This window comes from Chiloscyllium plagiosum, unplaced genomic scaffold (genome assembly GCF_037043375.1).
Source record: "Chiloscyllium plagiosum isolate Xiang-an unplaced genomic scaffold, Cpla_swu_hap1 HiC_scaffold_35, whole genome shotgun sequence".
In the NCBI taxonomy this organism is placed as follows: domain Eukaryota; kingdom Metazoa; phylum Chordata; class Chondrichthyes; order Orectolobiformes; family Hemiscylliidae; genus Chiloscyllium; species Chiloscyllium plagiosum.
Genome location: NW_028270173.1, coordinates 12,773,528 through 12,784,960, shown reverse-complemented (window position 1 = coordinate 12,784,960; position 11,433 = coordinate 12,773,528). Strand labels below are relative to the sequence as shown.

Below are 11,433 nucleotides of genomic sequence, written 5' to 3'. Positions count from 1 at the left end.
ATAAAGAGATTGATAGAAAGGACAGGAAGGACATCCATCCTCTCAGACCGTGTTTGTGATGCCTGCTGTAGTGGAAGGACAAAGAGCAAAGTCACAGACACATCATCACTCGAGGGACCAATGGGGGATGTTCATCATTGCTCTGAGAGCAAGGGGCCAATGAAGAAAGGATGGCCAACTATGATGTGTCACAGAGTTGTCACAGCAGAAGTGTTCCAAGTAAAGTCATTGGGGATGTCCAAGATTCACAACGATGAATCATAGGAGGATATTTATACACAGCTCCTGAATGCAGGTGGATGTTATAAATATATCAGAAGCTTGCACATCTCTGAAGGAAGAGACAAGACCAGATTTGGGACCCTCAGTGCTCCCCTGATGTGATAACTGGGCACCATCGCTTGGGTCTTTGTGTTGGCATTTACACAACTTCATGACAGTCCAGCCCACTGTCTGGAGTTACTTTTTTCACTGCAGTCACCAGCCCAGAGTGACCAACATCACATAGCAGCTGATAATTTATATTGAGGCGCAAAATGGAAGAGAGATGAGAGAGAAAGTGCTGGAAGCCTTTAGGAGCCTCAAGGGAGGAATGGTCAATGAAAATATTTTCCCTCAGAAAGGTGTCCAGTCGAAATGAGGAAAATATTGTTCATTGACGTTCAGCATCAGCTCCAGATGGAGAATGGGAATAATTGACTGGGAATTCTATTGGCCATTTGCTGAATGATATGTACCTCTTGTGGTTATCACAGATGTTGACAGTGCTGTGTGCTGGCCTCTGGAAATCCCATAGACAGTGACGGTGTATTTGGTGCTAGGCCTCAGGCCTGTGATGAGGTAGGAGCGGCGATGGGCCATCACCGTCACATTCTGCACGCTCCGGGACCCCACGATTCTGTACTCGATGAGGAAGGAACCAAAGACCAACTCTGTCGTCCAGGAGACCCGCACAGAATGAGCCGTCACCGTGGAAACGGAAAGAGGTCTCAGTTTAACGGGCTTGACCACGGCCTTGTCTGTCAGGGACGGATGGAGAGAGGGAAGGTGGGAGTGCAGGAAAGAGAAACATGTCAAATTTTCAACAGGGGGTCAAACCGAAACCCAGGTCAACAATGTCAGAGAATCATCAAAGGAGGTTATTTAGAACAAAGTGTCTCTCAGGCTGAGGGGCAATACCTGTGGTCTTGGCGGAGGTGGTCAGCAGCCTGCTGCGTTGGTCACCAGAGAGCCCGTAGACATACAGTTTATAGGTGGTGCTAGGTCTCAGGCCTGTGATGACAGCAGATTGACGGTGACCGGTTACCGGGAGTTCATTCACATCCTCTGAGCCCTCAGGGCTGTACTCGATGAGGAAGGAATCATAGGATCTCTCCATTTCCCAGGAGAGTTTGAGGGAGTCGGCCGTGACCTTAGACACGGAGACCTTGCCCAGATCCACCACCGTGAGCGGCCTCTGACCCTCTTTATCTGTGGAGGCTACAAATCAAAATGAAGACAATGATCATGGATCAGGCCCTGGTTCACAGCCCAAGGAGAATGTCGGAGTGATTCTGGACAAGAAATGGTGGGAACACCGATCCCAGTGAAGGGACGGTGAAGAGACAGGAACACTCGATAACTGTTCCGAGGTGCTCCCCTCTCTCTCCCAACACGGAACTCACTCTAGCATTGACACAGCACTGAGCCCATTAAAGATGCTTCGAACATCAATGGAGCTTCAAAAAATACAAGGATTAATGGCACCTCATTATCAGCTGTGTGATATAGGTAAAGTAGTGTTACTTCTGCAATTATAATTACTTATACAAAGTAAATGAACTCACACCAGTGTGTAATTGTTTCAGCCAAGAGCTGAATTGGCAGGGGTGGAAACTGTATGGAGAAAGTACATAATTGTTTTTGTATTGGCTAGGATTGTATGCAAGAATGAAACGTGACTGCAAAACAATGGTAGATATTACAGACGAATAGATAAGATGCTGTGAGGGGAGGAAGTTAAGCTAGATACGCTTGTATAAATAGTAGGTATAAACATCTGTTTCCCACTTTTACAGAAACACAGGAACAAACCCCAATTAAAAGGGTCATAAGGATCAGTATGGTAGGGGAAGGTACAGATGGAGGGAGTAGATAATGATGAAGAAAGAATATGCCTAACAATGACCTAGAGCGGGATGAGGTCAAACGGCCTTGTGAGGCCAGAAAAAAGCATTTTGTCACAGACAAGGCCGGATAAGGCAAGAGATAAACAGGAGTAATAGGTGCCGGTCATAGGGAAGTGGAGGATGTAAACAGGGGAGGAACAATGTAATACAAAAGAAATCAAATTATATAAATATCGTGTATTAATTGAATTCAGTGTGTGTGTCCCTTGCCTTGTAGACACTGGACATCACACCCTCTTGCAAGAGTCAAATAAAGGACACTACTGATTCAGAATTTGTCTCGGACTGAAATTATTCAAGTGTGTGAGCTTTGTTTCTCACATCAGCCAATGCAGACTGTGAGAACAACAACAGCTTGCATTAATCTAGCACCAGTAGAGCAACCAAACAGCCATCTGACTGATTTAACATGGCATTTGACACGGAGTCAGATACAGAGTTTTCAGGATAGGTGACTGTCAGATTGACCAAAGAGACAGAATTGAAGAGTGGTCTGAAAGCAGGAAAGAGAGATCACAAGGTGTCATCACATTAAAGTGTAATAATATCCATTATTACCTTGAATAGCCCAGCTTCAGTCTCAGCACAGTGGGAATCTCTGTGACCTTTCTATCAGAGAACCAGGTAAACATTATATTCTGCATTCTGTTCTGTTACTCTGATGTACTGAGGTAAGGGATGATCAGTCTGTATTGCACGCAACACAATACTTTTCACTGCATTTTGGGACATGTCACAATTGTAAATCAAATCAAATCCTAATTTTACAGCCATTCCAAAAAATTGTTTCTGTATTTAGCCTCTATTTAATCGATTAATACAAATCTCTGCCCTCAGATCAGTTAACGCACTGATTCTGAACTATTTCAGGAACAGCGATTGGTTAGAATTAACTCAATGCGTTTGTGTCAATTCTGTATCAGACCAATTCCTATGGACTCTCTCCACCATCTATTACCGAGATCCTGACATATCGTTCCACTTCAGAGAATAACACAGTTCTGTTGGGAAAAGCCTCTATTGAACTGGAGACATGTGTCAATGTGAGGTTGTCAATAGGGTCCAAAGCCCTTGAAGAATTTAGAGGCAACGTTCAAATCTCTCCTGAGCGTTCTCTGTTCTGAGGAGGACAGATCTCGAGACTCTCATCATCACTAACATTCCTCTGTCCTGGGACAATTCTCATCAATCTCCTCTGCTGCCTTTCAAAGGCCCTTCCTGTAGCCTACTCCCTAAAGGATAAAGGGATTAATAGAAAGGACAGGAAGGACATTCCTCTTCTCAGACCATGTTTGTGATGCCTGCTGTGGTGGAAGGACAAAGAGCAAAGTCACGGACACATCATCACTCGAATGACCAATGGGGGATGTCCATCATTGCTCTAAGTGGAAGAGGCCAATGTAGAAATGTTGGCCAACTTTGATGTGTCACAGAGTTTTCACAGCAGAATAAACAGCGCAGATGTGTTCAAGTAAAGTCATTGGGGATGTACATGGTTCACAAGGATGAATCACAGGAATATATTTATACACAGCTCCCAAATGCGGGTGGATGGTATGAATATATCAGAAACCTGCACATCCCTGAAGGAAGAGACAAGACCAGAGTGGGGAGCCTCAGTGCTGCCTTGATGTGGTAACTGGGCACCATCGTTTGAGTCTTTGTGTTGGTGTTTACACAACTACCTGGTGGCTCCGCCCAATGTCCAGACCTCCCCCACTGACTGGAGTTACTTGTTTCACTGCAGTCACCAGCCCAGAGTGACCAACATCGCCGTAGCAACTGATAAAATATACTGAGGTGCAAAGTGGAAGAGAGATGAGAGAGAAAGTGCTGGAAGCCTTTAAGCACCTCGAGAGGTGAATGGTCAATGAAAATATTTTCCCTCAGAAAGGTGTCCAGTCGAAATGAGGAAAATATTTTTCGCTGAAGTTCAGCAGCAGCTCCAGACGGAGAATGGGAATAATTGACTGGGAATTCTATTGGCCATTTGCTGAATGACAGTTACCTCTTGTGGTTACCACAGATGTTGACAGTGCTGTGCGCTGGCCTCTGGAAATCCCATAGACGGTGACGGTGTACTTGGTGCTAGGCCTCAGGCCTGTGATGAGGTAGGAGCGGCGATGGGCCATCACCGTCACATTCTGCACACTCCGGGACCCCACGATTCTGTACTCGATGAGGAAGGAACCAAAGACCAACTCTGTCGTCCAGGAGACCCGCACAGAGTGAGCCGTCACCGTGGAAATGGAAAGAGGTCTCAGTTTAACGGGTTTGACCACGGACTTATCTGTCAGGGCTGGACACAGTGAGGGAGAGAACAAAATGTCAAATCACGAGCATGGGGTCAGACTAGAACTCAGGTCAACAACATCAGAAAAACGCCAGAAGCAAACCATTCAGCCAAAATGGATCACTTCAATTAGAATCGATTCTGTGTGACTCCCTGCCTAGTCTGGAAGTGATTCCCTGATATTCAAATCCATCTCTTTCTCTGCAACACTCTTAGCTGAACAGAAGCTTACAAATTATTTCCTTACAGTCACAGCGTTCCAACAGATTGTACGATCAGCAAAGTTTGTTTAGAAATCTTTTACTCGATATAACTATAGCACATACAGCAATTCCCCTCTTCATGTTTTGAGGTTTCACATTAGCTCCTTCCACCCAACATGGACTGGGTGATGGTGTTTTTGCAGTTGTACGGTCAAAATGGGAAAGAAAAATTTTGGAAAGTAAATCAGAAGTTTGTGGAAAAACTGAGTTAATATTTCAGATCAACTGATCCTTCGTCTGAACCGGGTTTGTCTTGCGATTCCTGATTTTATTTCTGATTTCCAGCATCAGCACTTCTTTGGTTTTTTTTTTGTTTAAAGATGTGGTTTGGATTTGACCCCGACTCTGCTGCCACCTCACATTGTCCGGACTGTAAAGTGACAAGCCTCCACTGTTTCAGCCGACAAACCCAAAATCCTGAGGTTCACAGTCTGGTTACTGTGTGTTTACTGTGGCTCCGAGAATGAGGCATTTGACAGCAACAGCGAGTCTGCATTTATGTGGCACCTGCAACCTCAGGACATCACCTGGGACTCCCAGGGAATATTTTGATGGAGTATCCGCAGTATTGACCAGGTTGCAAGGGAATATTTGCCAGGACTCAAGGAAATCTGGAACGTTTAACCAGACATTGGAAATATTGATCAGCGTCCTCGGCAAACACACAAATGCACATGTTGACACACACACACACACACACACCTGCTCCAACTGAACAACACCCAGTGGAGCTCTCTCCTGATGAGTTATTGGAAGCAGACCCTGAGTGACAGTGTGGGATGGGCAGATGGAACATTTGTTGCGTAGCTGGTTTTGCCAGCTGACATATTGCTGTGCGTCCCAGAACGATACAATAGTGCTGAACAGAAAGAAAGAGCCATTCGTCCCACCAAGTGCACGCAGACCGTTTGAAGAGGAAGCCCACTCTCTTTTGTGTTTCCCTCCCCCAGTTCCCACACCCTCTGCTCCCTCGCTGTGAAGAGCCCCTCCAGAAACCCAGATTGCTGTGGAGTGAACAAACGATGAAGTTTGCCCTAACATTGACTCAATTATTTCTTTTTATAATTCCTGTAACTAAAATGGTACCAAATTGTGGCGACTTATACACATCTTACTCTATAGGCACCTGACAATAAATTGCTATGCTATTCTATTCTAAATGCTGGTCGCTATCCAGCAATGCCCACATCCTGTGAAACAATAAACGGTGCCTCCTTAGCTACAGCCCAGGCCCACCAATGTTGGGTTTGAACATTTCGAGTCACCAGTGGCATTTTTGTCAACTGTCTGACATTCCTCGGTCCTTGCAGTTTCCACACTGTCAGGTAACAGAGATCACCAAGTTCTCGATATAAGGGGCTTAATGTACACACGGACAGATCAACAGCACCACTCCAATATTCCAACGGATCAAATTCAGATCTACACGGAGGAGGAACAGCATTCCCAGCTGATTCTCCATCGGCTGAGCCAAACAGCTGGGAAAAGTGTTGAGAATTTAATGCCGTTGCAATATTCCCAGAGATGCTTCCTGTTCAGGCACCCACACACTCCACATTCTAATAGCTGCAGACGCAACAAAGGAAAATGATGGGAAATCCACCATTTTGCTTTGTTTGAGGGGAAGGAAGAGCTTGCAGTGAAACACTGGGACATTGCAGCTATTGCAGGTTCCAGAACATTCACTGAATAACCCCCCAGCTCCCCACACATTGGCCAACCCGAATTATTCCAGGAGGATCGGGGCCTCCCTCGAGGTAGATTGTTGGCCAAGTGTATTCCTGAGAATGAGAGAGTAGATTCACAGGGATTACTTTACCCAATGAATACAGACAAAAGCACAAAGACAAAGGCACCCAAAGGTTTCTGAGCAGGGACTATGCTTGCCAGTAAACCCCTCATGTCTCACGAAGGTTTAAGGAGCATTGGTGCGAGTGAGGACAAATATTTCCTCCGTTCCAAATTCTGTTTTTCTGTTGTAGCTGGACCACGTTCCATGAGAAACATAGGTCAAGATTTTCAGGATTGGTAAAGCATAACCAACAGCAGCTCAATGACATGACACCCCCTTCCTGCAAAGGGTCTACAAAAGGTTTTAAAAGGAAAACAAACAATTTGCTTCCTGCAACAAATACCTGTGGTGGTCACTACGCTGGTCAGTGGCTTTGTGTGCTGGCCCTTAGCGACCCCATAGAGACGGACAGTGTAGACGGTGGTAGGCCTGAGGCCTTTGATGGAGGTGGATCTTTGGTCCCCGGTCATGGTCAGGTTGTACACTCCCCGGGGCTCCGAGGTGCTGTACTCTATCAGAAAGGAATCGAAGCCCTCGCTTGCTGTCCAGGAGAGTTTGAAGGACTGAGCCGTGATGTGAGAGACAGAAAGGTCGCCAAGTTTACTTGGCTTCACAGCGTCTTTAGCTGCGGTGGCTAGGAAAGGGAGAAAAAAACACCAGTAGGTGACTGCAGGAAAAGGTTGGGCTTATACATGTTAGATCCTTGTGAGAGTGACATACATGAACCAATCCTGGAATTTATAAATTCAATCGGTTAGTTCAGCTCATGCGATATATTGCCACAGTAACCAGTAACTGAGGGAGGCAGAGGGAGGTAATTGAGGGGATCAGAGGGAGTGGGTTGAGGAGGACAGAGGGAGGAAGTTGAGGGGGATCAGAGGGAAGGAATTGAGGGAGTCAGAGGGAGGGAGACAGAGGAAGCGGGTTGAGGGGGACAGAGGGAGGGAGTTGAGGGAGGCAGAGGGAGGGAGTTCAGGGAGGCAGAGGGAGAGTACTGAGGGGGAAAGAGGGAAGGAACTGAGGGGATCAGAGGGAGGGGGTTGAGGGGGACAGAGGGAGGGAGACAGAGGGGGGCAATTGAGGGAGACTGGGAGGGAAATGATGGGGACAGAGGGAGGGAGTTGAGGAGGACTGAGGGAGGCAAAGGGAAGGAGTTGAGTGGGATAAAGGGAAGGAATTGAGGGAGGTCAGATGGAGGGAATTGAGGGGAGTCAAAGTGAGTGTGTTGAGGGAAAAGAGGGAGGGAGTTGAGGGGATGTTTTGGAGGGAGCATGGCATGACTAGTTCATTGAAGGTAAGCTCACGGTGTGAAACGTTCTGCTGTCCTGCTAGACTCCGTGAGACTTGCTGCAGGTTAATCCATGGTGTCACTGGAGAACTTCCATTGGTGGAAAATCTTTACGGGAAATGCCCCCATTTCTGCACAGTCCATGCTGGGTCGTTCAGAGCAAAACTGTTGGCTGGTTATTTATTTCTGTTCATTGGTTATTAAATTCTGGGAATGAGAAATGGATTGGCAATTAACCAATCAGGCTAACGAGGGACGAGTTTGCTTTCTGATTGGCTGCAGGAAGAGACAGGTCAGGCGGCCAATGGCAGGACAGTTCTAAGCTGGAAAGGCCCCAGAGATGGTGACTGTCCCAGGAAGCATCTGGGAACTGAGAGCCTGGACAAAGAGCTGGAATTCCCAGCTGTGGCTCCCTCTGGAATCAGACTGAAGAGGTTAAGGAGGTCAGCGCTTCCACACCAGAGACTCAGGAAGAGTGTGAAGGCCGAAGGATGTATTGCTGTACTGAGGGAGTGCCTCAGTGCCAGATGGACTGTCTCCCACTTGGGACATTATGTTGGGGCCTTTCACCTGCTTGCTCAGGATCTACGAGATGGGGTGGTGAGGGATTTGGAAACGATGAGGAGGATGTCAAATTGAGGTGTTGCTGGGCTGGGAGCCGCTCGATGATTGCTGTGAGGACAGACGCTCAGGCACACTCACGTCGACATTGGGAAGATGGAAGGTTAATGAGGTGGTTGGTGACCAGTATAGATTTTGCACTTTTTGGCTCAGCTGCAGAATAAAGTGACAGTTAAAGTGCAACGTGAATCCATATTCCACGAGGTGACGAAACGCCATTCTGAAATGGTGGTTGTTGTCATGGCAACACCATGAGGCTGTGGAAGGAAATGTGGCCTCTACCACTTGATGTATGACAAAAACATTTCTCTGTAAAAAGACAGTTATACTGTTTCAGCGGAAATACCTGTGGTCTTGGCGGAGGTGGTCAGCGGTCTGCTGCGTTGGTCACCAGACAGCCCGTAGACACGGAGCTTGTAGGTGGTGCTAGGCCTCAGGCCTGTGATGACAGCAGATCTACGGTCACCGGTTACCGGGAGCTCACTTACATCTTCCGAGCCCTCAGGGCCGTACTCGATGAGGAAGGAATCATAGGATCTCTCCGTTTCCCAGGAGAGTTTGAGGGAGTTGGCCGTGACCTTAGACACTGAGACCTTGCCCAGATCCACCACCGTGAGCGGCCTCTGACCCTCTTTATCTGTGGAGGCTGCAATTCAAAATGAAGACAATGATCATAGATCAGGCCCTGGTTCACAGCCCGAAGGGAATGATGGAGTGATTCTGGACAAGAAATGGTGGGAATGCCAATCCCTGTGAGAGGATGGTGAAAACAAAAAGGCACACTGGAAAGAGATACACCCTTATATAATGTCACGAGTTAAACACTGGTGTAAGGTTTACATCTGCTAGCTATCACCCTGGGGGGTTATCTGTATAAAATTAGCTTTGCTAAAGATCACAGTTTGTTGAGTGTGAGTGGAGATCACATTCAGCAGTCCCTGTGTCCCTGTAATGGGTTTAAACAATCATCACAATCAAAATGAATCAGGTACAAAACATTGGGTTCAATGAACCGCTGAGTGTGGATGGTGTGGAGAGAGACAGAGTGAGAAAGAGAGAGAGCTTCAAACTATTTTGAAACAAGGTCAAATGGTAGTCACCGCTGTTAGCAAATCAAGTCACATATCTCCAGCCTCTGTCTCATCATATCAGTGAGACTGTCTTGAAATCAAAGTGATTATTGTTTTATTGAAAGCATTACCCCAGCACAGTTTCCAAGTAGCACTCCCACATTTGGATTTACATTGGGGTCCCTGATTATTAACTAGTTGACCAGAGAAAAGGAAGTTCCAGGAACTCATCTCGCAGCTTCAGGCCAGTTCATTTTCTTTCTAAACTGCTTCTAATTTACAGATTAGCGGAAGGTTAGAGAAACATTTGTAAGAGCAGTGCACGGTGGCTCAGTGGTTAGCACAGCCGCCTCACAGTGCTAGGAACCTGGGTTTGATTCCCACCTCGGGCAACTGTCTGTGTGGACTTTGCACATTCTCCCCGTGTCTGCGTGGGTTTCCTCCCACAATCCAAAAAATATGTGGCCATGCTAAATTGCCCATAGTGTTAGGTGCATTACTCAGGAGTAAATGTAGGGTAGAGGAATGGGTCTGGGTGGGTTACTCTTCTGAGGGTCAACGTGGACTTGTTGGGCCAAAGGGCCTGTTTCCATACTGTAGGGAATCTAATCTAATCAAAATCAAAACAGTGAACCTGACTAAGATTGTGTTTCAGCGCACTAACTCGTGACCCGTTCATTAGGCTGAGGAGTGGCAGGAGAAGCTTGTTTTGGCAATAACTGCACTTTGGTTTCAGCAAACTTTCCATCTGTATTAACCATCATTTCACTGAAGCCAAGGGATTTGTTGTGTTTTGTTTCAATTTGTACAAGATCAGCAGCAGGATTGGCTCTGGCGGAATTTATTGTCCCAATCTCGTTGCAGCAGAGAAGGTAATGGGGAGCCACCACCTTGCTGTGGGTCTGGAGTCACGTGGATCGGGTACAGTTCCCTCCCTAAAGGCAAAAACCAGATGGGTTTTTTCCAACAATCGATGGTTGTTTCCTGGCCATTGTCGCTGAGATTAAGCATTAATTCCAGATCTGCTTATTTTGTTCGATTTGAATTTAAACTCCCTCAGCAGCCAAGGTGGGATTCGAACTGATGCTTTCATCAAGTGCAACACTGATCCTGTTCCACCAGCTCACCATCACCTCAAGTGAGCCTGAGAAACCCTGCTTCCTAGTTGAGTATTTGTATCGGTTAGTACTGCCCACCATTAAATATATATTTGCCTTGAAGACAATGAGGTCATTAGCTCTTAGGCTGTTGGAATTGGACAGGAGGACGATATTTATCTTTTCAACAGTATGAATATTTTTGTTTTGTCCCTACATTGGAATGTGCTTAGGAAATGAACAACATGAAACAAAAACAGCTCGCGATTTCTACAATTTCAAATCTGCTTTTCAGAGACAGAGGGACTGGAGTGACAGTTGCTCAGGGTTAACTCTGGTTTCTCTCTCTCTCTGTGCACAGAATGTTCAACTTCTCCAGCGATTTCTGTTTGTGTGGGGGACTGAGGTTTAAATACTGCCTTCATCAGGCAGGGTATTGAGTATAAGGGTTGACAAGTCATGTTAAAAGACATGACATTGGTCTGGCTACATTTAGAATACTGTGCACAGTTCTGGTCGCCACATTACCAAAAGACGCTTTGGAGAGGGTGCAGAGAAGGTTTATGAGGATGTTGCCTGGTATGGAAGGTGCTAGCTATGAAGAGAGGTTGAGTAGGTTCGGATTGTTTTCATTAGAAAAAAGATTGAGGTCTACAAAATCATGAAGGGTATAGTCAGGGTGGATAGAGATAAGCTTTTTCCCAGGGTGAGGGATTCAATATTGAGAGCTCACGCATTCAAGGTGAGAGGTGAAAGGTTTAAGGGGGATACATGCGGAAAGCACTTCACACAGAGGATGGTAGGAGCCTGGAACGCGTTACCAGCAGAGGTAGTAGAGATA

The 11,433-nt window shown here is 46.4% G+C and overlaps 1 protein-coding gene across 4 annotated transcripts in view; it reads right to left on the bottom strand.

Annotated features, from left to right (window-relative positions):
• LOC122541552 (tenascin-X-like) overlaps positions 1-11,433 on the bottom strand; it is a 196,120-nt gene that overhangs the window by 59,487 nt on the left and 125,200 nt on the right. For all 4 annotated transcript variants that reach the window (XM_087979261.1, XM_087979257.1, XM_087979258.1 and 1 more), the window contains 5 exons: positions 8,772-9,071; positions 6,860-7,150; positions 4,177-4,467; positions 1,180-1,479; positions 738-1,019 (listed from right to left, as the gene is read on the bottom strand). In XM_087979261.1, the coding sequence (XP_087835387.1) occupies positions 738-1,019; positions 1,180-1,479; positions 4,177-4,467; positions 6,860-7,150; positions 8,772-9,071 (1,464 nt within the window). The remainder of the gene's footprint in view (positions 1-737; positions 1,020-1,179; positions 1,480-4,176; positions 4,468-6,859; positions 7,151-8,771; positions 9,072-11,433) is intronic.